The sequence below is a fragment of the Catharus ustulatus genome, chromosome 2, assembly GCF_009819885.2.
Source record: "Catharus ustulatus isolate bCatUst1 chromosome 2, bCatUst1.pri.v2, whole genome shotgun sequence".
Classification (NCBI taxonomy): domain Eukaryota; kingdom Metazoa; phylum Chordata; class Aves; order Passeriformes; family Turdidae; genus Catharus; species Catharus ustulatus.
The window spans coordinates 62,081,756-62,109,685 of record NC_046222.1 but is presented as its reverse complement, the minus strand read 5'-3'; the positions used below and the strand labels follow the sequence as shown (position 1 = coordinate 62,109,685).

Below are 27,930 nucleotides of genomic sequence, written 5' to 3'. Positions count from 1 at the left end.
ATACTAAAAATGAAATAAAGCAGCTTCCTTATAGAAAAAGTTGTATTTACAGTTTTATTTAGCAGAGTTAAGGAGCAAACCATTTTAACACTGTTGTGAAAAGTGTTTTTACCCAAAATTGCTAAGATCTAATAAGTTATTGAACAGAAATACCAGGTGTAAGGCAATAAACCTGACCAGCCATTAGAGATCATCCTATCCCAAAGAGCAGAGCTGATAAAGGTGGTAGAAAATTTGGACTGATGGACTCAATTCCCAGAAATTAAGACAGATGATAAAAATAGGGTTCCACTCTTGAGTATATCTTTAAGATCTGCAGATGAAGGAATTTCTAAAGCACGCAAAATGTACAGACAATTCCTGTTTTCAAGGGAACATTCAGTGCTTTGAATCCAAGAATGCTATGTCCATACATAGGTGTCAGTACATGACTATGGCAACACATAGATGGTGAAGATCAGAAATAGGATTAGAATTTTTTCCATTCCACGTCATCAGGAGGATTTACTTCTACCTTCCTTTTACCAACATCAGACCAGTTGGTGCTCAGAACTGTGCCACCAGACTCCATCTGCAATATGAGAGAGAGTTAAAGTTTGTTGAGAACTCCAGTAATACAAAAGCCAAATTTCCTACAGCAAACTTCAAAGAGTAGTGATTACACAGAAATTGTGTACCTATGAAATAAAATTTGACAGAGCCATTATTCCATAATCTCCAGCCCAGCAGTACTATTATCACTATTGGACACAGTGAGATGCTGCTTCATTAGCAAGAAGCTTTTAAAGGGTCAGTCATGTCCTTGTCTGTGATGACTACAAATTAAACTGGATTCAAGCAATCAAGAGGAATTTGATCCTTTCACCCTTGGCAAGTCTTCAAGCTCTACATGAGCCAAACCTCTACTTCCTTTGATAACACTTTGATTGAAATGAAGAGACCAGTGACAAAGCACAACCTTGGACTTAAAGAGTCACATTCATTAGCGTACAGCCCTGTAGCCTTCAGTGAGAGTAATTGCACCAGCGTCTCCAACAAAAGCAGGGCCAAAATGCATTCATTTATAGGCCCAAAATTTTGGTAATGGAGGCTTTTCCCAACATATGCAAAATTTAGTAAATCATATCAGTGTGCAAAAGTCACACATTTCTTCAGAGAAAAGAATGAAGACTTACGAATGATTTGTTCATGGCACGTTTTACTTCATCTGTACCATCTGAATAGATTTGCTGGAAGAGTTTATTTAAAGCAGCATCTCCTTCTAACTTCTCATTTTTCTCCTCTTCTTTGATTTCAACTACCAGTTTGTCCCAGTTCCTTGTATAGTGAGACGATGATGGATATAAGTGCTGGGTATCTGAAAACAGAAGTGTTAGTTAAGGCATTTTCTCACGACTTTGAGAGTGGCAGAGAACACAGACACATGTACCTGATGAATCAGAGATGATAATGGGACATGAAAATGCAAATGGACTCCTCTGAACTGATATAAGCATTTCAGTAACAAAAATAAACAAAACTAAGATGCAGAAGTTTATTATGTTATGTAATTTTGTTATCCAACACACACCAAAAAAACTGGCCAAGAGCAACACAAGAGACACTGCCTGACAAAAAAACCCCCAGTAGCTTAGAACCATAGAATAAACTGAGCTAAATTAAAAAAAATAATCTGGAATCAAAAAAATCAGGGAATTCAAATTCTGTCAAAGACATAATGTTTATCTATATTGAAAAACTCCAATTAATTAGTTTCCAAGAGAAATCCAATACTTAAGGAAACAATAATTATTTAAGCAACAGGTCACACAATATAACAGCTGCTGTCCTGGGTCTGGCCAGAACAGAGTTAATTTTTTGCAGGAGTGGTGAGGGGTCAGGCCTGGAGTTCTGTGGATATAGCCAGGAAGATATCTACACCAGGGCAGATCATTGCTGGGATGAGAGTAAGGGACTCTGGCATCCCAGAAGAAGGGCAGGGCTTCCAGTCAAGAAAAAGGTGTGGGGAGGGGGAAGCCATCCATCATCAGGTAATTTTGGGGTCCACTGGAGCATTTTGCATGTAAATCACTCTCTTTGGTAGTCTTTTGTTATTAATGTTGTTGCTGTTACTGCTTGTTTTCTAATTTAATTGCTGTTTTCCAAACTGTTTTTATCTCAGCCCTTCACCTATGGTGCCTCCAATTCTCAACTCCATGCCACTGCAGTGAGAAAGAGGAGGGGAAAAGGAGATCGAGATCGTGACAGTGTCCTTTGTGAGAGTCACAGTGGGTCACTGAATTGGGAGGTATCATTCCTAAACCACAACACACGCACTTAACAACATACAGAACTGCAAAAGAGGGACTCAAACAGATAAACAGAATTAATGACAAGCATATACCCTTAACAATTAATCAGATTAACAGAAGTTATGACTAAATTTAATACCCATGTTTCACTAATGGCTGGCAGAGTTTGTCAATTCTTGGCAATGAAAAAAAGACTATTAGGCATTTAACTGCAAATATGAAGCTGTGATTTTATAACAACATTTAACACAAAACTATTATTAATAACTGTAACTCACTCAATACAAATAAACCATTTAATATTTAATAGTTCAGAAACAAACCTGGTGTAAATTGTTTTAACTTAGGAGAATCTCCCTGGCCCTCCAGCTTCTCCCATCTTACAGCCTCTGGTTTCTTCATTTTTATCTCAACCTACAAAAAACAAAGACAAATGAATCCAGATGCAAACACTTCTGCCAAGCTGCTCCAAAGTAGTTGGATCATGTAGTTGTAAGAAAATATATACATTTGGTTTTAGAAACACAGTCTCTAATACAAAGCCTGTATCCCAGCCAAATTTACCTACATTAAAGATGAAGTCACTCGAGTTCAAGTCACACATCAAATAAGCTCCTAATGTACCTGCACAGCTTTTGCACCAGACTTCTACCCTTTTGTTTAGGACCACTTAACTTTCTTTTACTTACTATTCACTTGATTCTTTTTGTAAATTATGGCATCCCAAATGTAATGATCAGTCCCAACGTCTCTACCCTCTGCCAGGCTCCAAGGTATTGCCTTTCAAGCATCCCTTTCTTGGCAGTCAGCTCTAGTAAGTAGCAATTTTGAAAGACTACAAAATCCAACTATATAGAAGTTTACATTTCATTTACCAAAAATTCCATGTTTGATGTGTAGTACACAAACCAGAGAAACACCCTGGGACTATGCAGATCTTTCCACTGGAGAAATTTAGAAGCTGTATTCATTTGGTTCAATGAGCAAACACTGCTATGGAGAAAACTGTCGAGTATTCATTGACAAAACTGGCAATTAAAAATGGATGTGGCTGCAATTATCATAGGAGAAACAAAATTAAGTGAAGTATGTCATGCCCTATTCACAACTTCACATAATCCCTTTAGACAACCATACTGAAATGTGTTTTTCATAATTAACCTTCTCCTTTGGTTACAGGGTTACAAAGTTGCAAAACAATGTCTGCAAAACAACGACAGTCTAACGTCACTCCAATTCACCTAAGGAGATGTCAGGATGCTATTAATTAAGTGAAATCAGTGCTTGCTAAACTTCAGTGCTTCCTTATTTGTGAACAGCACACCAGAAGCATGTTCTTAGTTCTACCTAAAGCCACTACAACCTGGGGAACCCTGCAGACCCAAGAACAAAGGCAGCACTGTAAAAAGCTAACCTTAGATTCAAACAGCAAGCTCATTGCACAGTGTTATGTTGATCTGAAATTTGAACTTTATTTAATCCATTGTTCAAATCAATCACTGGTAAGCAACAGAGTGAGGTATCTTACCAAAATTTAAAAAAAAAACCCAGCTCACTGAAGTTTCAATGCTCCCATTTTGCAATCAGGATGAATTTTCAGAAACAGAATATTCAGTTATGAATGTTTCTTTTTATTATTTATCTCTCAGAAAGCTCCAAATTCCCAAGATAAGTTTAGATACTTATTTTCCACCACTAACATGTACTGAGAACAACAAAAAGTTTAAGATAAGAGGCATGAAATGTCCTTCAAGGCAGGGGAGAGTTTCAGTAAATTTTTAAGTCCAACACCCACATGTATTTGATTTCCCACTCCCTGCATCTCTTGGATTTTTCAATATTTTCAGCCACTTTACAAGTCACAAATTAAGCACCAGAGTACCCATTTTTAAAATAACATCACCAAATTAAAAATAACCAAATAAAATCAAAATGCCATTAGTCTGGATGACCAACCTACCATCCCAAAAAAAGCCTGTACTCAAGAGTTTAATATCACAATCTGTACAGATGAAGAGATTTCTGTTAAACAACACAGAAGAATTATTCTTCAGTAAAACAAAATAAGTCAGTAAAGCTACCTCCACTGGACCCTTTTAAAAAATATTTTGAAAACTGCAACTTTAAAGTTCTTTTTTAGCACCTACACTTAAAAATCTAATGCTCTGTGATTAGCTTAAGGAAGCAAAAAATATTTGAATATCTACATATAAAATAGTCAAGTAGTTCCACAAGTAGCAGAACTAGCGGGTTTTTTTTTTCCCCAGCAGATTTGGATCTCCTGAGCCAAACATTTAAGTTAATTAGCTACTTACAAAGGAACTAATTAGTTACAAGTGAAACATGAGTATTAATTTAAAACCACTCTCCTCTGTTTCTTATATAAACTCTTCTCAATCTGAGGAGACTCTATTATCGATTGAGTTGTGCATTTCAGTTGAGGCTCTAATGTTAAGATTTTATAATCTACTTACCAGTGCATCCCCCAATATGTTTTAGGAGAGGGGAAAAAAGAAAAAAGCAGATGCTTGATACTGAAACTGCTCTGCCCTGTATCTCTTCAATTTCTCTGTTTAGTTTTTCTTTCACTAACTCCTCTTGCCTTTACACTTCAGGCTTTCCATCAATACCTTCCATTATCTCAAATAGAAATTATTTCATCCATACCAAAAATGACCTCTAATGCAATATAATGCTTGATGTGAGCTACTAAACATGGACGTTTTTCTTCCCAGAATACAATCCTCCTCAACGAGGACTACTGGCTAATAGTCTTTTGGCTATTCATCACAATACTCTGCCCATGCATGAAAAGAAAATAAGGAAGAACTTTAGTTTTGCTACTCCAGTAATCCCTCTTTTTTTCTAATCTGCTAGCTCTTACATTTTCCTACCTGAAGCTGTCACTAAACCAGTACTGCACAATAAACATTCCTACGGAGAAGCCAACGGCACACACTAATTCCCAGTGTAAGGTGCAGATTTCTTAACTCCAAACCGTTTCAACACAGCCAAGCTATAAGTGCACACAGCTGAAGAACTGAGACAATGTATTTCTGACATGATTGAACTTCTACACTGTCTACTACATCCACTTCAATTGAAGTTACTCATTAGTCGAAGTGGCAGGCAGGAGTAAAGCTAGGGAAATCATTAACTTCATACCATTATACAACCACACTTTCCAAAAATATAAAGCTATAAAGTTCTGCTTGTGAAGGCGCATGTTTCTTCAACTTGAGAGCTCTATTTGATCTAAGAAGGAACAACTTTGTGAGTCCCAATTACATGCTCAAATGGCAATAAATGCATTTTAATGAAGGTTTTAGTACAGATACTGATAGCTATCACACAGAAAAGTAACACATCAGCACAGACATTTGTGTCATATCTAGCAAAAAAAGTACTATTAGCTTATTCCTCTCCTTTGAAAAAAATTCACTTGGGCAAGAGAAATACATCAACACTTTGCCAACTACTTTGATTCAACATTTATATTTCATAAAACGTATGCCTTTGTGCCTCATGCCAACTTTAGTATACAAGACAGGAAAATTTAACTGCAAATTAAATGCTCTGCATGCCATTCAAGGACAAGCCTAATTCCTCCACTTCTCCATGTAGCTCAAGCCGTGAGGCCACCTGACCATCTTGGCAGCCCTCTGCTTGGACTTGCTTCACTACATCAGTGCCTTTCTTGCACTGGTAAGCCTGCAATGGGACACACTACTCCAGATCTGTAAAAAATCTCAATGCAGATGTAATACACTTTCTCTTTAGAATCCCTTGTGTTTGGGTTCAAAGAGAGCAAAGCAAAAAGGAAAAGACACATTGAATTTTGGGAGTAATTAATGCACTACTTGTCTGAAATACCATCTTGAGAGACACCTACCCCTCTGAGAAGAGGGTCAGATGAAGGATTTATTGTCTAGAAGAAACACCACTCAGAGTGACAGGACAAGTAAATTTCTACTCAGAATTTTCTAGTCATAAAAGTAATCAATTTTTTAAAGCCTACCAGAGAGATTTGGACATGCTTGTTTGTGGTTTAATCCAAGTGCCAGCTATCAGAAAAGACGCCACAGTTACTCTCAACAGCGATTCTGAACCATTTCACTGATTGCATAAAAATAAAACACCACCACCTTATTTTAACATGACCAACATAAAAGAGCATTTGATCCAGTTTTAAGAAATAATTCCTCCCCTTTGGTAAAGAGCAACACAACACTAACTAGCCAGAATTTATTTTCTAGGTAAATATTAATTGATAAAAAGTCAAAACATTCAATGAATTTTATTTCACTTAACAGTCTGGGACAAGTAGTGTCAGTCAGAGATATTAAAAGGGGAAGAATTTTTATCTTCCACTCTCTAAAAGGAGATTCTGGTGTACACTGACGAACTGCAAGGGATATTTTTTTTTTCTAATTTCTACCGTGTTTTATATTTTGCAGTCCATGGTAGGGGAAAGTTCATTTACCACTGGCAAATTTCTGTCAAGCTCTGATCAGATGGATGAAGGAAACCAGAACTGGCGAAGCTTAAGTAACAGTCCAGCCATTAATTTTAAGACTCACCAAAAATATCCTTTTCAATTCTGGTGTTTTGTTGTATCAAACACACAAAAACAAGAATTCAGTGATTCTAATCAACTACTTTGTTATTTACTGAACTACTGACTGCCTTCTTTGAGCCATAAATTTTAAGTGTTTAGAGCTGTTCTTTTGTGATCATCTCATGAATTTTGTAGGATAAAATAGAACAATCATCTAAAAATGTAAGACCTATTAAAATGTACCTCTAAGAGCCCATGTGCCTACAGTTTTGGTGTCCTAATTATTCAACAACCTCTTACATATTGCTTGCAGTCTAAGTTCCAAGATTTGTGGTGCTTAACTTTAAACAAAATATATTAAGACGAAAATAATTCTAAAGTGTTATCGCATATAAATGATAATTAAGAAATTTATTCTATAGAGAGTATACTGCAACAGAAGGGATTTATTTAGTTTCTTTGAAAAAGGTTCAAGTTTCCTCTGACTGATATTACATAGCCAACACAAAATTTTAGAATTTTAGAGAAGCTAGCATTACATATCATTTTAGTATTCTAAAGCTATTTGTCACTTTATTCTCCATGTAAACCATCATTATTCCAATAGTTCGCAAGACAGATAAATCCCCTTATGCATCGTTTTCTTTTATGCATTTACATAAAGCATGGGCACTGACTTATATGCTTGTATAAAATAATAGTTCTCAGAGTATTACCAAGTTTAAATCTGTCTCAAATCCATCTTCATTCATATATAAGGAAAAGAATAAAATCAAACTTACTGTTAAATAAGTAAATATCATACCAATCATAGTGAAGATTTCTATATGGTCTATCAAAGAAACTGCTCCAACTAGCCCTGCCTAAAAGATGCAAGCAATTTCAGAAAATTATCCCTTCATCTTAAATATTAGTTTATAATTTATAGAAAATAGTCAAGAATATACATGGGAGATAGCAATCTGCATGAAACCCTCACAGAGAAAACAAGTATATGAGAGCAGCCAAGTCTGCATTCAAGTGCCTATAAGCAATTTAATGCAAGTACCCTAAACAGGAAAAGTATCTTTTAAGGATTGACTGCAATGGTAAGACCCAACTTGAGTTAAAATAAATCTGTTCCTGTTTATCTATTTGTGTACATTCACCTCTGAATAGAGACTCTGATGACAGTCCAAGAGCATGTGAAACAGTTTCACTCTTTGCCTTTTCCCTTACATTCAGTAACAGGCACCAGTTCCAGATAGCCTCACTGGGTATTTCAGCCTTTGCAAAGCAAAATATTGGTTCAAGGAAAAAAAACAACATTCCACTGATGCACACAACCATATTCTTGGCATGAAGCTGCTGAGAGTGTGCTTATACCTCAGACATCTCTATTAAGCAACAAATGTCAACTGTAAAAGAGGTTGAAGCTTTCTAACACCGCCGCAGTTTGCAGCACAACTTTGATCTCTAACTAAAGGACAGTTCTAGGGTAAAGAAACTACTTTTTACCACTTTTTCAAATGGCTCTACACTGCTGCAAGTCATTGTTTGCAAAAAGCCCAAGGCACTACAAAGCAAAAACTCACAGTAACTGTCCTCAGTCTATCTGCAGATAGGGGGAAAACCAGAAAGCCGTACCTCAGGCTTCCTTCAAGGTCATAAGCACGCATGCTAAAAGCACATAGTCACCTTCACTCTCCTAAGTCTGAGGGGAAGAAAACCCCAAGCACCACAGAGAAACCACCAGAAGACCTAAAGAAACTGCTCATGTTACACAAGTGTCCAGGAGAACATTGCAGAATGCACCCCTGGAATCCCAAATACACTGAGCAGAAGAGGGAAAAGAAAGTGAGGCTGATTCTGCATGTTTAATAACAGCAGAAATCCTTACACTATTTGTGCACTTCTACTTTCCAGACATATTTTCTGGACAGAGAGATTGATTAGTCACTGATTGATACTTAGTCACTCATTTAAATTTTTTATGCCTTTTTTCTTCTATGAAGGGAGCGTGATGACAGTATGCGCACTGAGCCACAGGGTAACTGCACCTAGGCAACTTGCAAACAGCAAACGTAGTCCAGCCTTTACATTTTGGCTCCCTCTTCTGGAAAGAAGTAAAAAACCAAGCAGCGCTACTAAAGGTGTCTTCCTCCTGTGTAATGATGAATGCAACAGTTTTCAGCTTCCATTTCTAAGACACAAATCTCAAATTTCTGCACTGCTTTTAGGAGCAGCTGTTACTTTTTGCTTGATCAGATTGCTACAGTCAGACACCTCTGACAGATGAGGAGTACAATCAATATCATCAATTGATCCAGTTATGATCTAGCAACTGTCTTGTTAATGCACAGAATGCTATACAGATACAGCAGTAGCTGCAAGAGAATGGCTCAATTCAGTGGTACTCAGTATTTTCTAACACAAATATTAACCTGAGGTCTTAGGCCACCAGAATTAAATCCTGAACAAGAGGCAACTCTAAGTAACTTGTCACTAAATGTGAGCAGGAACCATAATCAACTCAAAGGTGAATTTGCCAGCAATGCTTTCTATTGAACATCAAGTACATCTTCTAATTAGGTTAAAAAGAAAAAGCTTTCAAGTATGGCAATAATATATACAGTCACTATTAAAGGCAGCCTGTATAATCTGTAAAACTGTTGACAATTGGAGAACATAAAATACTAGAGGATGCAAGAAGACAAATTTAAGATTTCATCTCAAAACTGGACTTCATCCACACATTATGCTGCTCTTGAGTTGGCATTGAATATTTCACATCTTCGAGGTCACAGTTTGAAGTCAAAGTCTGCAGATGACACACACTAATTTATTTCTGCTCTAACAGAAACTATGGAACAGCTCAAAACATCTATCTATGCTACTTGTGTAACACTTGCTAGTCCTGTTTTTTTCCAAACAGACTTTGCATCTCAGAGCTTGACACAGCAGGGGTTGATAGAAAGGTGTAATTTTAATTTCCTTGCTGGGGAAGAAACAATCCTCATGTTGTGGGTGAGCTGTTGATAAATTGGTTGTTGTTTGTGTATGTTTACCCAGTTAAATGTCATTGTTGTTAATATTTACCATATGCTGCTAATGTTCTGGTCCCCAGTTGTCTCCCCTATATGCCCTTTCCCTTCCGGGTAATGCCTCTGCTGCTCCCCTAAAATGGCACCTGTGAGGAGGATGACATTATCAAGCCGTATGCCAATGAAAGGAGTGCAAAGGACACTGGGACACTATTTGACACTAAAAACCCCTTAAAACAACGAGCCCAAAATAACATCTGGAACTGAAAATAGTGTTCCCAGGTTGAGAAAACAGCGCAGAACACGAATTTATCATCTCAAGCTGCTTTGTTCCATTGCCATGACCTGAAGAACACCCTATCAACATGACCTCCCCCTTGACTATGAGCGAGAAGAGTCCTCCTGCAGACCCCGTGAGGATGGAAGGCCCAGCTCTGCCTTAGGACAAAGCTGCACTCCTCCTTCGCGCCGTCCAAAGGGAACAGCAGTGGTGTGCGCAGCCCCTCAGGTTCCTCACCCAAAGCTGACCTCTAATAAAGGCCTCACAAAGGAGCAGGTCTCCTGGCCCGTTTATAACACTCATATTAGCAATTGTATTTTTCACCACTGTCAACACTTGCTGAAAGAAACAATTCAGAGTGTCTCCTCTTTGCAGTCACTTTAGAATATGTAGTTCTGCAAATACAGTTAAGGTTGTTTTCTCCTCCTGAATTTGCATCTTTACCTTCATGCCTTTCCATTTGTCAGGTAACACTAAACTTCAAGCAGTATTGAGAAAACCCTCTACAGCTCCTCTTAGTTCCAAAATACGCAAGATTGTTCTACTCTGACAGTTCCGCTGTTTCATTCTCTATTCATTGAATTTTTTAGTTGTACAAAGCTCAACTGGACCCAAACTACCCACCATACAGCATGCTCTTATGTTTCACTGTTTCCTCATATATTTGCTCGTGTAAGTGAAAAAGCAGGGCCAGAGTCTTTGCTGCCCAGTGATTACTATATGACACTAGTGGCAATGTGGCTCACACATTCAAAGCAGCAGCACAAAATAAAGCACTATGAATAAATCATGTTCTCACCTGAACTTACTAATTTGCAGGAATAGGGCTGTTTCTATCCCATGAAAACCCAACTTCTTTAGGAGTGCATAGTAACAAGTTCATGTAATTGGGAAGATAATAAGATTGTCTTTCTTTCCAAGTCATTCCAAAAGGACTTCATGTAAATAGCACAAAATAATATGTGAATGGTTTGAGAAGCTTTGAAGAGTAAGATTAATTCACTGAAAGTACTATCTGCCTGTTTTCCATGCTGCTCATAAAAACCAAGTACATACACAAAGCTAAGAAATGAAAACTGAATTTCTGGTAATTTCTTAGTGTTTTTCAAACACTAAGGCAGCATCATTCCCTTACAGCACTTAATATTCTAAGGAAAATATTCTAAACCTGTAAGGAAGTCTTTGCATACTTAACATAGATCTGCTTTTAATTTTTTGTTTTTTATTTCCAGACTCCATCTGGTGGTCAGAATAAGAATCAGCTGGGGCATGGTTTAAAGTGTATTGCTCCACTAGGCCCTCACAAACAGCTTTATACTACTCCTCTCTGCAAAAGTAAGGACATGCTGAAGCCCTGACTTCTGCAGTTAGCACCTTCTGGATTGCCTCTTACCTATTTTGTCTCAAAAACAGTCTCTCTCAAGTATTTAGGAACAATAACATTTGAAAATAAAGGCAAAATATTTACAGTTCAGTCAATGCCAGAACATAACTCAGGCTTTCACCCCAGTTTTGAAACCTCAAAGTAAACCAGGCTGTAGACTAGAGATTGTTTCAGAGAAAAGCCCAGGCTAGAGATGGCAGCGTAGGAAAGACAAAGTCATTTGAATTTCACAGTCCTCAGTTCATGTGAATACTTCCTAAGAAAGTAATAGTAACCTTCAAAATAGAATTAAAAGTATAACACAAACTAGGTAAGAACAAAGAAAACAGGACCTCACAGCTACTGTTCCTGACAAGGTCCATCTTCATTCCACTCAAATTTACACAAATAATAATGGACTACCAGATTTTCTGCATACTTTGAGCCATGTAAGCTCTTTACTGTGGGGGGATAAGTAAAGTGCTCAATCACACAATCTGCCCACGACTCTTTGTACAAGGAGTGGAAAAACAAGACCAACTTTCTGTGGTAATCCTCTCATGCCATCCTTAAGTCCCTCTTCCATGAAATGATGCAAGAGTTATTATAAGTACCTTTCTGAGAACAGATCAGGTAAAATGGAACTTGAGTACAAAAGAGAATTTCTATAAGCTCTGCAGAACCGCTGCTGAAATACAAGAGAAGCAGCAACATCATATTCCAGCAGTGGGGATTCAGGTTTGGCTCTGTGGCCAAAGCATGTCTGTCTATCCATACACCACCAAGACATGCTATGCCAGATCACTGTTTGCTATTTTTCTATACTTGTAAAAGAAGCAAAATGCTGAGATGGAAGCATTCTCTCACATCATGCCATTTTCAAGTGTCTCCAGGCACGTACTATTTCCAGAAGCAGCAGGGAATATAATGGAATATACTCTCTTGAAAAGCCACGAACAGTTAATCGCCTGGTTAGCCTTTACCAGTGAGAAGCCATGAAAGGGTAGAGAACAATTTCACTGAAATCTTCCAAGTCGGACTTCTATTTCTTGGGCACACAAAGATAACAATTCTTCACCAAGCAAGACTGGTTCCTCAAAGTTTTGTAAAAGGGTGTTCGTGCTTTCCTAATACCTGAATTTTAATAGTGAAGATCAGTCTTCTTTCTCTAGCAACAAGTGAAAGAACCCTCAACATAACTCTGTCATTTGCACTTGACTAAGCACCACTATATTACTATTTCTGACATTTGTACAAGTTTAAAAAGCCTCCCACCAGCTGAAAGACACCTTGAAGAAAGAAGCATTTCTATATGAAAAGCAAGATATTATGACTGTTGCAGAGAGACAAGACAACAGAACAGAAACATTTCCAGGACTGCAACAGTCATGTCCTTTAAGAAGCTTACCTTTGTTGAAAGCACTTTAAACGTACTTTGCTCTGGCACTATAGAATGAAGAAGATCAAGCTTTAAGTTGAAGTCTTCACCTGATGGAAGTCTCACTGATGCATTCATCTGTTAAAAGTTGAAAACATGTCTCTGGTCATCTTTGACAGCAGTTCCATTTTCAAGTAAAGGCCAGTCATTTCACACAGAGATTAAGTGATTAAATTACTATCATTTCAGACCATGCCATCACTCTACAGCATTACTGGACAAGATATTCCTAAAATACAAAAGATTTTAGTTCTGGCTACATGTACTCAAAAACCCTAATATCTTGTCAGGTTGATATGAAATCTTTAGGGAATGAATTATACAACAAATGGAGTATTAACACATTAGTAATGGAACATGAAAACAATCTCTTCTAATACAAGCAAACTACAGAGCAAGTGCTCAGACTGTTTTAAATACCTAAAGCAGATAATAACCAAGTACTTCTGGTATTTCATGAAGTTGAGAATATTGGTATTTCATGGTATTTCAAGTTAGTTGAGAATAGGAACTTAACTCTTTAATATTATCAGCTAAATTAAACATGAAATTCATTGGTACAACTTACGGTATTTCATTAAAGAGATTACTGTACTTCCTTAAAAATATATTTTGCTGCCAGTTGTAGTGGTGTCAAAAGGAAGAAAAATCCACCCACCAATATTCAGTCTGTTTCTGTAAGTGTCCTAGAGTAAAATATCACTCATTCATACCTATTCTGAGAATATTTTGTTTCTGCCCAGTCCTGCTCCAGATGCATGTATAGTCTAATGCTCAAATCCAGATCACTTCTTCCCCCACTCCTCCACACAGGAAGCTGAAACCCAGATGTTCCCTTACAGCATGCACACCTCACATTGCTTGTGTTCAAGTCCTATAGACACCACTGTGGCCACTGATCCCAAATCACCTGACTGGGCATACATTCCTGTGCAGCACAGCGGTACAGAAGAGAAGCTCAGGTAGTACAGCTCCCACCCCATTCTCTTCATGCTACTGCAGCATATAATGTTCACTGGTTGGAGTGCTGCATCTCAGGGAATTTAGGGATGAGTATCAATAACCAGTAAAAATCACCTTTCTCTCCAAAAACTGCACGCTGACATCATCCTTCTGCGCATTCTTGATCATTATGGTCACAATTACTTGAGATTCTGTTTGGTACCAGTCATATCTTTAAAAAAGAAAAAAAGGAGGGACAATTTTTTTTGTATCACACACCATATAAAATTATCAAAGATAATAAAGATTATAAAAGATCAGTTTCTCAAACCATTCACTTTTTAGTTCAGAATCTTCAATATATCTCAAAAACATTACCCATACCAGGCACAGTGGAACAGGCTTTGAATTAAGCTCAGCATGAGAATGAGAAAACAAAAGCCAGAATGCTGATGCTATTCCCCTCTCTCCTGGTTAAGTTTAATGGCCTGAAAGTACCATTTAATCTGAACAAAAGTGATGGCACTGAGAAACACGTCACTTGGACTGCCACATTTCTGAAGTTACCCCAAACAAACCTCCTACAGTCATTATCCTGCTTCTCCAATTCCCAAGCCAAAGAGTAAATATCTCAATTACTTTAAATTTCACAGTAAAGCTGAAGTCAACTTACTTGATCTTTGGTGGCAGGGGCTGCTGCTGTGAATTCTAGTCGAAGCACATTCAATTGGAAAGAAAGTTACATCAGTGTAAGTGAAAATATACAATGAAGTACTTTTCAAGGCACACACCATTTTCACCAATTGCTCCCCTTTTCTTGATTCCAACTGCTCCCCTTCCTTGATTTATGTGTGAATATTAACCTACAGGTGAAGCTCTTCAGTTTAGTCACTTATGGCAGATTACAAATTAAAAAGTTTCAATTCACATTAAATACATCAGTCTGTAACTTACAATAGCAATTAAGTTCAACTTAAACTCATTTCTTCCTCGGTAAGACGTATACCAGGAAAACATTCAGTCACTATGTAGCTAATCTATAAAGCACGAAGGAAACCTGAAACAGGTCTGAGAACTCAAGGTTTAACCTCTAAACATAAAATCCTTCTAAATCTAAGATGTCTTTACATACTATCACCATGCTTCCTGTACATTTTTCTCCTCTACCTTACTCTTAAAACGTAAGAAATTTAGGTAATTATTAAACAGGGAACAGAATATCCAATGCAAAGTCCTTTTTTTTTTTTGTTTTGTCCCAAGGAAAAAAAATCAACAGAAGAAGAGGTCAATTTCAACATTTCTTATGAGGACTTTCAATTTAAAAAAAAGAAACTGAAGGCTGAGCAGGTTATGACCAAAATAATGACAACACAATTAACCAGAATTGGTTAATTTGTAAATTAGGCTGTAGACTGCAAGCCAGAAAGTTAAATTTTACCTCAACAAATGCACAGTAATTGCCAGACTTGTTAACCATTCCTAAGAGTTTTCAGGATACAAATTTTGCAGCCTTGGTCTCAAAAGCACTCATGTTTAGATGAACAGTTAAATGCTTCAGAATTGCATGCAATATGAAAGATGTTTTTTATAGTTTGGAAGTAAAGCCACTGATGCAGAAAATACACTCCAGCATAACAAAAAAGTCAAAATAGTAAACATACTAAGGAAAACATCTTACCACATCAGTCTGTGATGCTGGAAGAAAAAAAATAGCATTTTCAGAAAAAGACATATTGAACTTACAAGGCACAATCTTACCCTAGCTTGTTTCAGTTACTCCAGACATCCTGCACTCACTCCAGTCTCAACAACAGAGGAGGTAAAAACACATCAGCTCTACCCCTAGTACTTTGCTTTCATGACACTCTTACTTTTTAATTAGACTTCAATCAGCAACTTGTGCAAACCAACAACTCTCGTATAAAGCATATTCTGATTAACTGAATCAACAATCTTTCCATTACCTTTCCTTGCTTACCTGAAACTGATACAGGTCTTTTTTAATGAAAACAACATCACGAGAAACAAAAGTTTAAAAAAAAAATCACTTTCTGGGAGTCTGCACTAGGTTTATCATCCATCCATCCCCAAAAATAGCACAAAGCTGTCATCACATTTTTATCTCATGCTAGGGAAACTCCACTGGGAAATGAGATGGAAATTTGGCAGAGAAATTCACTCCCATATACTAAATATATGTAATACTTGTATCTAAACTATAGCTCAGTATCCCCTCTTCTAAGTATTTTTTTCTAAAATATTTGAGACTAAATATGTTTGAAAAGAAATAAACTTTCCCTTTACTTCTTTAGAATGCACACTAACAAAAAAAGAAAAAAATTAAGCTGCAATGAAGAAATCAGAGATATAGTTTTGTTGGCCAGTTTGTTTGCTTTTTTTGGCTAGTGTATCAGGGAATTAAGAAAATGGTTCAATAAAGACAAAGTGAATATTCAAAATAAAACAAAAGAACTGAGTTGGACCAGACAAAACATTGCAAAATAGAAATATGACATTAAAGAAAAAGGTATATTACCTTTTATATATTACCTCTTTCAGAAGAAATTGTCACCCAAAGTAACTCTTTGCAAAAAAGACCATGCATGCCAATCACATACCTAATCCCTCCAAAAAAAATTAAACCTAGCAAAAAACGTCTCACAAAGCAGAAATTTGCTCATCCCTATGTAACACAAAAGGGTTCTCCTCTATTTGGTTTTTAGTCAACACATTGACACAAACTTGTTTTACTGTCCATTCTCCAGTGCGCAGCACAGAGAGGAGGGCAAGTCACAACCAGCAGAGGGAAAAACGACACTACTTATTCTGCTGTCTCTCATCAAAATCCCCCTTAAGCTCTGTGGATGAGTTAATTGTCAGGGCTGTCTGTAGGAAGGTATGAAAGGTATGCTCACCCTCAGTGACTACCATGGATCATGGATAAGCACCTATGGTACTTTCCACATTGAATCAAGGAATAAATTCTCCAGATTTCTATCTCTTTTCAGCTTCAGCATCTGCAAGACTTGAAAACTTATTTTGATGTAGGCCTTAGATAGCAAGCTGACACACACTTCTACAGTTAAAATAAGTTCGCTGTTGTGTATGAAAATAAGTTAAAATTAATTATGATCGTCTGATCTCTAAGTAGGCACTCTCCTGGCACACTTAATTATTACACTAAAAACTTAATATAAATGTTCCTATAAATCTGAATGAAGCATACAAGTGCTAAGGGTGTCTGATCCAAGAAAAACATGACTTCTAAAAAAGAAAAAAATAATAATTTTGTTCTAAAGAAGAGGAAAGCAGTGAATCTTTGAAAAACATACACAGCTTCCAAGCACAAGGCATATCAAATCCCTCACTAAGTAAACATGTTTTTTCTTACCATTTAGTGTTTCTTCACATCTTTTAATCCAAATAGTAAAGGTATCATCTACATCTAGAAGAGACCAAACACAGTCATACTAAAACTCTGCAAGCATTACATGTATCGCATGAAGGAAAAGCATCTAAGTTGCCAGCTGGAACAAATCTATCCCAAACTTGGATCAATTTACTAAAAAAGGTGTTACTTCCTATTATCTTCTTGTAAGCTCTGTCATTCCACTTAGGCTTTAAGCATTTTTATACAACTCTACTATGTGTTATACCTAAATTCTAATTAATTTGTAGTACTAGATTTTGTCTAACAGACAAATATGCTATTGTTTCCAGTCTGTTCAACCCCTATGTAGATGTTCAGAAAACAAGAAATACAGTTTTATACATTTTTCCAGTTTTCTTTAAATTACTTTTTCAAACAGTCACACACTTCCTCTCCAGAGAAATGTCAGGAGAGATGGTCTGTTGGGTGGACAGCCCAAAGTTGTGCAACTTCTGACAAACATCAAATATTCTCTCCTGGAAGCAAGCCTCCCAGATAGAAATTAAGTCACTGGAAAATAGCTAAAAAGATGATAGTGTAACAACAGAGCAATCATCTTATTTCAACAATATTCCGAAATCTTTCACAGTGAAGAAAGTAAAAAAGTAGCAAGAATACTGACCAACTACTAAGAATAGCTGAACATTTTCTTGTTTTACAAGTGAATTCGCGCTGTTAACTATGAGACAAAGGACATGAAGAAGCTCGACAAAAGTTCCCAGCAGACACGCACCTAACACCAAGTCTGACTCCACTGCAGCTATAAAATGTACCCCAACCCTCTAAATATAAAATGCACATAAATTTTGAGGTGCACCTTACGTCACAAAATTGCCACCCCACTCCTCAAGCCATTTCATCTCCACTTTTCTTCCGCCATCTGACCAGGTATTTTAAGTTACCTAAATTTTTTACTTAACAAATGGGCAAACCCTGAAGCAAGCTGCACAAAAAGGCTGTGGAATCTACAGGAGATACTTGGAAAACAATAGTAAAAAGTCCCAAGCAAACACAAGGCAAGCTCAAAATTAATATTACTTTTGGCCAGAGCACAGAAATATATGAACTCCAGAGCTCCCCTGAAACCTAAATTAATTAATATTTTCAAAACTTAGCACCATAACCTAAAGATTTCCGATTTTTGCAGTCTAGGCAAAGTCTCCACTGATCCAGTTCTATGCAATACAAACCTAAAAAGGTACCTCCAGCACCAACTTCCCTATTTTCCTAGATCACACTCTTTCCCTGCATCCTGGCACACTTTCTAATTTGAAGGAAACAATTCTTTTTCCTCTAAAATTGTATTATCCTTCCAAATAACTTACTTCTATTAATAGCTGTAGCTCAGAAAATCTTCCTGGGTTTTCACTTACTAAAAATCTACTAACTCTTAGAATACAAGAAAAGTTTTTTAAAAAAGTCACCACATCCCAGCTTTACTAAATTCGTTCAGTGGTCACAGCAAAAAACCCAAGAAAATTTGAGAATAACTGTCCTAAATCCACAGAGCACACTGAAGAGTACCAGATTATACTTTCTTCAACTAAGGCAATAGGAACTGCAAAAAACTGCATGCATAGCACAGCTGAATGAAAGGAGTATTGCTTTCTAAAGCAATTTCATAAAACAAAGAAACATTGTACATTCCACAGCTCATCACAGTCCTACTTTCATATCCTTGTAGGTGGGTAATGGGAAGGTTGCTGTGGCACCCTGGGCCTGTCAGTCCCACCAGTGATGAGCACAAGTAAGAAGTTCATTCTTGTCAGCATTCCAAACTGAGATTTAAAACAGCCCTTACATAAGTGAAGAACAGAAATGTGTAACCATCTACTTTTGCCCACTTATGTGGCAAAGAAACCAGCTTTGCCAGCAAAGAATTCCCCACCACAGCAATTCTTCCCGAGGCAGCAACAGATGAAGTCTCTCCATCACCTGCTTAGAGTATGTTGCAAATTTTCCCCCTGTGCTTTGTTCATTTTGCATTACCTGCATTTAACTGGAAGTTAATTGTGTTGCAAAATGCTTATGCTCACAATTGTTTTCACCTGGGATCCATGAAACATTCCACAAAGGTAAATTGTTATTGACACAAACTTGAGAGCAAATCAGGTAATATATGAAAGAGAATCAACTAAGTCTGTAATTTTAAAAGGCCTTCAGGAGACTCCTCGTCTCACAGCAGGCCACAGAATTTTGTAATGAGATAGAGGAAGTGCAGCAGAAAGTATCTCCACATAAGAGAGTAATCAGGAAATGGTAGAAAGCCTCAGAAACTCTTCAAGTGAGTAAGCAGCAAACAAGAGCAAATTGAATTCAAACAGGCAGAAATGAAGCAATTCAACATGGGAAAATGTGCTGTATTTCAGGGATTCTGAATTAGCCAAGGGAACCCTGGTATTCACTGACTTATCTAAAAAGATATCTGTAACTCTGTGTTGTACTCTACAACATAAATAGAATGTGAGATTATCCATGCACATGAAAAAACTCAAATTGATACTGGTTGCCTGGGCTGGGGCAAGAATACGAAAAAGTAAGATCAATCGTTCAATTAAATTCAGCAGTGATGAGTTTCGAGATATACAAAAAGTTACCTACCAAGTAAGGAAAGCATTGTAGGTCAGTGGAACGAATCTCTTCCTCTCACAGAAAGTTACTGAATAGAGAACTTGACTAAATTGCAGAGACAAACCTGTCTCTCTACTGTAAAATTTGCAGAGACCATCTGGTTATCCAAACTACCAATGCAGAAAGAGCTTAAAGAGATTTCTTATTTTCAACTTCTGTTCCAGGGCAGCCTAAACTGACAGCTGTGAGTTGCTGCAATTTCATCACACCCCTTTTCTACCACTGGCCCAACATTGCTTTGCCATTTCACTTTGGATGGCTTCAGCACTCAGACCCTTTGTTGGGCCATTTTCAATACATTCATCCGGAAGAAAAGACTTTTACAATAGTAGCTTTCTGTAGACTTAATGCACTGAAACAAGAGGCTAAACAAGCACAAGAGTAATAAGGAGCATGATCACTTGGCATCAAGCACCAACTAACTTACACTTCCATGAAACTCCACTTTTAAATCAGAGGATTACGTCATTTATTTGGGAGACACAAACTAATTAAATTTTTGCTAAACCTACATGTCCCAGCCACTACTACTATGGATAAGACAACACACTGAAAAGATCTGAGACCATGACAGTTGTTATCAGATTAGTGCACTTTGCCCTGCATCACCTTTTCAAGGTGCCTTTTTTTACCATCTTTTCTTGCTGTTTGGAAGAGAGAACGTTTTATTTATAATGGGGGATAGGAGAGAAGAGAAAGGTGTCACAATCATCTTTCAATTGCCTTGTTTTGTGCTTCCATCATGTGTTCTATCAAATCTTTCTGTTTTAAACTACCCCTGCTTATTGAATAAAGTCAGGTTTTTAAAAAGTTCTAAGTCTTCCCAAACTAAAAAGTGCCTAAGCCTAGCTGGAAAGCCAACACTGTAAGAAGAAAAAAAGAGATATTATAAATATGCTTCTGTAATTAAGTGGTATGTAATGTAAGGAAAAAATCCACTTTGTCAGTCTGAATACCCATTAAGCTGCACATTCTTTCTAAAGACTGATGTAACAAACTGTTTAAGAGGAAATTCCAGCTATATGTAAAGAGCCTGCTCTATTCAAAAACATTCTGACACTTAACACTACAACACTGCCACTATTTACCTTCAAGACCTCCAGGAAGCAGGAAAAGGCTTTCCATTTTATAAAGAAAAAAAGAAATCAGCTACTAATCGCTAAGAACTTTGATACACATTTTCAAACCGTTTAACACTTTCATGCAGTGACTGCATAAAGGTTCCTAAAAGTCAGATGGCTGATGTTAGGGACCCAATACATCAGCCTTTAAAAAAAACACCTTTGGTCTTCATTTTAATCTAACACTTTACCCATTATTTTAACATCAGGAATACTGTACACACAAGAAACTTTAATACTTACTGTCCAGCCTCTGTCCCTCTCTGAAAGACTCTAAAGCAGATGCATAGTTTTTGGTATGATATTCACCTAACCTGCCACAAATAAAGAAAAACACAAGAAAACAGTGATTACTTTTCAGTGTAGTCCACGTTCTATAGATAACATGCTGTATTGGTTAAAATTATGTGTAAGAATTTAAATTACCCAAAAGGTGTGGTTTTGAAATTGTGAGGGCATTAAGACAATCACCCCAAACTAAATGGCTTTATTACAAATGGGTTGCAAGCAGCGTGGCTTTGAATTTATTCATTCTCAGTGTTGTAAAAAGCTTGCACAGAACCCTAATCCAAACTCTAGTACTGACCTACAGATTATCACAATATTCCCAAAGCACCATAAATGATACATACCCTTTTCTAAGGAGTGCTACAGCATTGTTTGGGTTGAGTTCTAGAGACTTTTTTGCATCTGCAACTGCATCTGTTGAAAGTCAGTTTAAAGTTGAGAAACATAATAACGTTATAAAAAGCAGTGAATTGTCAAGTCTTTAAGTAACGAAATTCTTCTAGCATGTACTATGTTATCTTTCTTAGCTTGCACACAAATCACACTGTTTGAATTGTCACAACTTAATTCACAACTGTCACATATGAATCTCTCACAGAGCTGCAGAGCTCTTCTGTAAGATGTAGCATGACTATCATTTAGTGAAATCTTCTGCTTAGATCCAAAGTGTGATTCTGTTTGTTTGGTTTTGACTTTGTTTGGAAAGAAAAAATAAACCAGATCTTATTCAGTCAATCTTTCTACCAGGCATTATTCACTTATTGCATTCCTACCATGATAGGATTCAGTCATTACCAAGAACACAATGATGGAAGACACAACACAAAAGTCTTGAAATCTGCAGAAGAAGTTTGCTTATAAAAAGTTGTCAAGATAATACTAGACTGGAATCTGGAAATAAAAAACTGGGACTCTAGAAAGCCCATTTCACTGAAAGTTTTGCTGTAACAAAACAACCTGAGAAAACGACAAGATTATGTACTAACACCAAAACAGCATATTAACTGACAGATAACACTTCCTCTCATTACTGTTTTTGGCTTCAGACTGAAGGCATCTCCTGCAAAACACATGTTAGAATACACTTGTAAAAGGATTCCTAGACTGAAGATGTTACCAGCATATTTCTGTAGAAGAATGTGAGCATAAGCTCGTTGACAATAACATTCGGCATCATCTGGATTCTTTTCCAAAGCTGTTGTCAGTTCCTGTAAACACACATCAAAAAAATGAAATGGTACTTCAGAAATTCTCATAAAAACGGAGTATCAAACTAAGAGACATTTCAGAAGATAAAATCCTAACTGGCATTTCTGTTTACCTGTTGCTTAGCTCTCAAGCACAAAGCTAAACATCAGAGCCTGAAGTACAAGGAATCTGCCAGTTATACCAAATTCAAGCAGACTGTTTCTTACTGCAAAGGAAGTGGGATTTCAAATGCTCTAAACATGAAACCTAACACAGATGATCCTCTCTATTCCAAAACCTTCCCACAATTTTCAGCACAATTGTACACAAGTTTGCTGGATTTGAGAGAGCAGTGCAGTATTAGAAATTTGGAAGTCAATGCACAGCATGTCAGAACAGCTGTGTGGAGATAAGATGCTATGAAACACCATGTAACACATATTATAGGGCATAAGAGATTGTTTCAATTTATGCTGTGCACAAAAGCAGAACCAAAGATTTATGGAGCACACGGCTCAGAGGAGGTACTATTGCACAATGGCAATAAGCATAAAGTAGCCCTCGGTTAAGGGAATCACTGGATATATCGATTGAAATAAAACCACATTGCTCTCTCTAAGAAAAGTTCATGACTTGGCATACAGAATAAATGTGTCACTTGAAGCACACACCTGGAAAGAGCATCTCCAGTTCTCTCCTTATTGGTGAGAGAAGTTCTTCCCTTTGCTAGAAGCCAGTCAGTCTTCCAAAAGTGACTACAGTACATTAACTGTTTGCTAAGCTGACTTCTACTCAGACATCTACTGGAATCTAGCAAGCATTAATGTAGCTAAGATAAAAATTCTAAACCTGCAGAAATACTGGTACAGCACAGTTGCCAAAACTCTGTCCTACCAAGACAAAGAAAAAAGAAGGGAAGGAGACTTGCCTTAGTTCTAATTCAGACCAGTGTCTTTTTCTAACAGATGTCACAAAGTGTTTGTGCCACCTAGGACTTATGGGGCCAGAACAGCTTCTTTAGCAGTGGTACAAGTTCTTACCATGTAAAATACACACAACTCAATAGAGGTACAACACATAAACCTTGGGGGTCTCTGAAAAAAGGGACAGGCAGTAGACAGCAATAACTTAATCTACCTGTACCAATGCCTTCCTGAAATTTAAAGTCATTTGAAAGCAGTTGTCATTATGGAAATACTCATGGCTACAGATATTCCACATGGCAGGGATGTGAGGCAACGCACATATTAAAATTGGTTCATATTATGCTGAGAGGTGAAGTACTTGACATTCAAAGCCAAGTAGGGTCTGACTCTGAACATCACAGGCACGTCCAGGTGCAGAGGCACTGCTCTGACAGATCACTTCTCCCTCCAAACACCACTTCCTGTAATTTATGCTGATGACAGATGCACCAATAAGAGCCAGCAAGATATGAACGGATCCTCCTACAAAACTAACCCTCACCTCAGGAAAGCAAAGCATTTCCAACAATGTGAAACTTCTCTCTTTGTGTACTTTTTATCAATAAGTCACCACACCTCATTCAGGCACACAAATGGAGCAAGTAACTCCTGCAAGCTACGTGAAAAGCCAAGTAATGCAGAAGTAGCACTGGGAAGTCCAGATTGTGGACATCAGCAACAGTTACTTAGAACAAGTTTAGACTTTGTCCTCACACTCAAGTACGGGCTTTCTGCATATTTTGACTCCAAAGGCCCTTACCATGACCAAAATTGCAGATCTGTTTCTAAACACACTGTAAATTTGACAGTTTGCATAAATTAGAGGTGCCTTCTGTCTCTACAAGTAGCCTACATTTTCAACTTAATATGAGAAGTCATTCATGAGTTCACAACTTTATCATTCCAACAGTATTAAAAAATGGATAATGACCTTTCAATTGCATCAAATCCAGGTGCAGAAAGCCAAAGCACAATCTCCAGGAATTAAAACAAACAAAACTCCCCAGGACACAGTAGAGAAATGCCAGGCCAACTGGACAGAAGCCTAAGCAGGTATGAAAACATTACCCAGCACCATCTCTACAGATTTGTCCCTCAGATTAGAAATATCAAGCATGTGAAAACAGAGACCACACAAGACCATGCAAGCATAGTGTAGTACCTGGAGACCTGAGCTTCTAAGTCAGCAAAATGCTACTCTGAGCTGTGGGACTTAGCAGTTTAGAGACCACCAAGCACAGTCTGCCTACTCAATCCAGGAATTTGAAAACAAGGCCTAACAACTGACACCAGTATTACTGTGTCAAGTATTAAATAATGCCTATAGAATGTGTTACATAATGTTCTGAAACACTGAATGCACAAAGAACTAAAATAGAAGCTAAAAAAGCAAAACAACTATGTTAATCCAGGGAAAAATATAAAAGCACATTCTGACAGTATTCCTTAATACCTCTGAAGACCTTTTGGTCAGGGATTTTTGGGTTTTTTGCTGGTGGGTTTTTTTTAACACAAAATGTGAAACATACATTTTTTTAGATCTTGAATTAGTTTTATTATGCCATACAGATTTGACTATTCCAAAGAGGTTTTTAAATGTCATTTATCTTTTGAAAAACTTCTACAAGGTACAGCCTAAACCCCAAAGAACTGAAAAATTTAGCTTCACCATTTTCTTTGTGGAAAGATAATTTAGTATCATTTAATGGTTCTACCACCCACTCTCTTCAAGCAGTACTAACCATCTACATCCTCTCCTCTCCCAAGTAGTTAAATAGAAGTACTTATCCACCCTCCAGTTCTGCCTTCTTATCAACCGTCTGTTTTAAGTAAAAATAACCTTAGCAAACACATTAAAACATACTAACTGATAAAGTCATAGAACAGGCCAGGCTGAAGGGACCTCGAAAGATCATCTCATCTAGCCTTTCATGGGAAAGCCTGCCTAAATGAGAGTATCCAGCAGCCTGCCCATTCGTGGCTGGACAGCCTCCAGTGATGGGGACTCTACCACGTCCATGGGGAGGGTCCTTTAGTGAGTGATCCTTCTCACCAAATAAAAATTATTTTCTGTGGAGGTGAAAGTAAGATCAGTCGTGGTGCCCACAAAATATGAGGAGAGGGAAAAAAACAGACCAGGGCAGAATAAAAACTAAGCTGGAATACCTCTCCTCAATAAGCTTTGGGGTTTTATACCCACAAACCTTAACTGATTTAGTTATGTGAACTATCATCTACGGACACGGAAGAGAAAGTTGTTCTGCTCCCCCCCACCCCCCTTCTTTGCACACAGGCAGCACGAGTACCGCGCCAGGTCTGCGCCGGGCTCCTCTGCAGCCCGACCTCACCTGAACCAGGCTCCCGGGGAACCCCGCCGCCCCGGCCCGGCCCTCACCTGCGCCGCCGCCCCCGGGTCCCGGTCGACGTCCGCGTCCGAGAACCTGCCGAGGAAACACAACGCCGTCAGCGGGCGGGCGGGCGACGGGGCCGCGGGGAAGGCAGGGCCGGGGAGGGCGCTCACCGCGGCGGGGCCGCTCCCGATGCCGCTCCCACTCCCTCCTCCATGCCGGCCGTCGCCGCCGGGAAACTTCTGGAGCCACCGAGGCGCCCGCGCCGCACGCACCCCGCAAGGCCGCGCCGCGCGAGGGCTGCCGGGAGCCGCGGGAGGGCCGCGCCGGCCCCGCCCCTTCCTGCCCCGCCCGCCCCGCCCCCTCCTGCCGGCCGCGGGCAGGCCCGGCCCCTCGGCCTGTGGATTTACGTCAAATTGTGCGCGGTTTTGGTCACTCGTTACCCGGCGGCTGTAGCTGCACCAGTGAGGATTAAATAGTTGCGCAGTTGCATTGTGAGCATCGTACGCGTGGCTGAACTTTCGTTTTAAAGGAAAAGGGAAGACAATCACCGTAGGAATTGGCTGTCTGGACGGGAGCCGCCAGGAGCGAAGTCAGCAGGGCTGGGCAGGAAGTGGGGGAAAGGTCCCTGCGGCAGTGGGACCCACTGACCGCCTCCTCCAAGGGACCGCAGGCTCCGAGGGACGGCGTGAGAAGCGAGGGATCGCAGAATGAATTTGGTTGGGGATGACGTCGGTGCAGCCCCTGACCGAGCACCTCCATGCGAACCAGGCCAAGTCCAGTGTTTCCTTGAACACCTCCAGGGACGGTGACTCCACCACCTCCCTGGGCTGCCCATTCCAATACCTACTTGCCCTCGTTCTTTCTGATGTCCAGCCTAAACCTCCCCTCGTGCAGTTTATGATACCACTAACAATAGGTGCTAGAGGGCTAATTAATGAGAAAATTATATAATCTGTAACCAATGAAGGCTGATGCCTTTGTTTGTTAAAATTTATAACCAGTGTGAAGTTTCAGTAATCAGAGAACCAGCCTTTTGTGGTAATCACCTAATTCGCTACTTTGTGCAAATCAGAATAAAAACCAGAAGTACCTCTCAGTGTGTGAGCTGGTGCTGCTCGCCAGGTACAACAGAGTGGTGGACAGGGCTTCCCAAAGGCAGCCTGAGGCCTCCGACCTCCTCTGCAGCAGGAGAAGGATGGCATTTCCTTCTGTGAAATGCCTCAGGAATAAAAAAGTGCCTTTTTCTCTTCCGTGGCTTCACACATGTGTGGAAAAGAACTGCGGCCTCAATTTTTATTTTCTGACTCAGAAGTGGCTGGGATTTTAGCTGTCGTGTTTTGTTTGGCTGCTGCCACAGGCACAACGGGGAGGGGTTGCTCAAACTCCCAATGTGAGCTCTCATTTTATGATCTACTCCAGCTTCTCCCTTCCTTTGCCATACCAAAGAGAGCTCGAAGTACAGATCCACCCAGCTGGCACACCGGAGCCCAAGGGATATGGGGAGGGAGTGATTTCCATTTACTGTCTGTTACACAACAGTCTGCTGCTGGAGACACGTTACTGCTGCTGGAGATTTTTCTCCACTTCTCCAGCTGACATAAACTGAACTGACAAATAGTTTTCCCTGTGTAATAGCTGCATCTATGGCATAAAGTTTTGTTGATGAAGCTGTAACCTTATGGTGCAATTTTTTTTCCTCCCACATTCCCAGTAAACACCAGTGCAACTTCCCTGTCTCTAAAAACACTAATGTCAGTCATGCATTATCACTTCTGGTTTTCTAGAATTGTGAAATACTTGTAGTATAAGAAAACATCCCTATTTAACAGTTTGATTTAAAAAACTAGCCTCCTTTTCCAGTGTTTCTGTCAATCTAACACAGCGCTCGGGATGAGTGTTACCAGATACAATTCCACAATGCTTATCCACATTCCTGAAAATATTGCCAGCGCTCCCCAGCTGCAGGGAGCGCTGCCAGATAAACAACCACCAGTGTGCGTATGACCAGCCTTCCTGTAAATGGGGTGAGGCACTGGGTTTGCAGGTGGAAGCCTGACTGTA

At 38.8% G+C, this 27,930-nt stretch overlaps 1 protein-coding gene across 1 annotated transcript; it reads right to left on the bottom strand.

Annotated features, from left to right (window-relative positions):
* Positions 1–40: 40 nt before the first annotated feature.
* Positions 41–26,151, bottom strand: SUGT1 (SGT1 homolog, MIS12 kinetochore complex assembly cochaperone). The gene is made up of 13 exons (XM_033086555.2): positions 26,040–26,151; positions 25,914–25,959; positions 22,483–22,573; positions 21,710–21,779; positions 21,321–21,391; positions 17,287–17,340; positions 15,574–15,590; positions 14,569–14,603; positions 14,031–14,127; positions 12,924–13,031; positions 2,615–2,705; positions 1,176–1,357; positions 41–571 (listed from the first exon to the last, which is right to left on the bottom strand). Exons 1-13 carry the CDS (start codon positions 26,081–26,083, stop codon positions 470–472), a joined length of 1,008 nt encoding a protein of 335 aa, XP_032942446.1. The 5' UTR covers positions 26,084–26,151; the 3' UTR covers positions 41–469.
* Between the last annotated feature and the right edge of the window lie 1,779 nt (positions 26,152–27,930).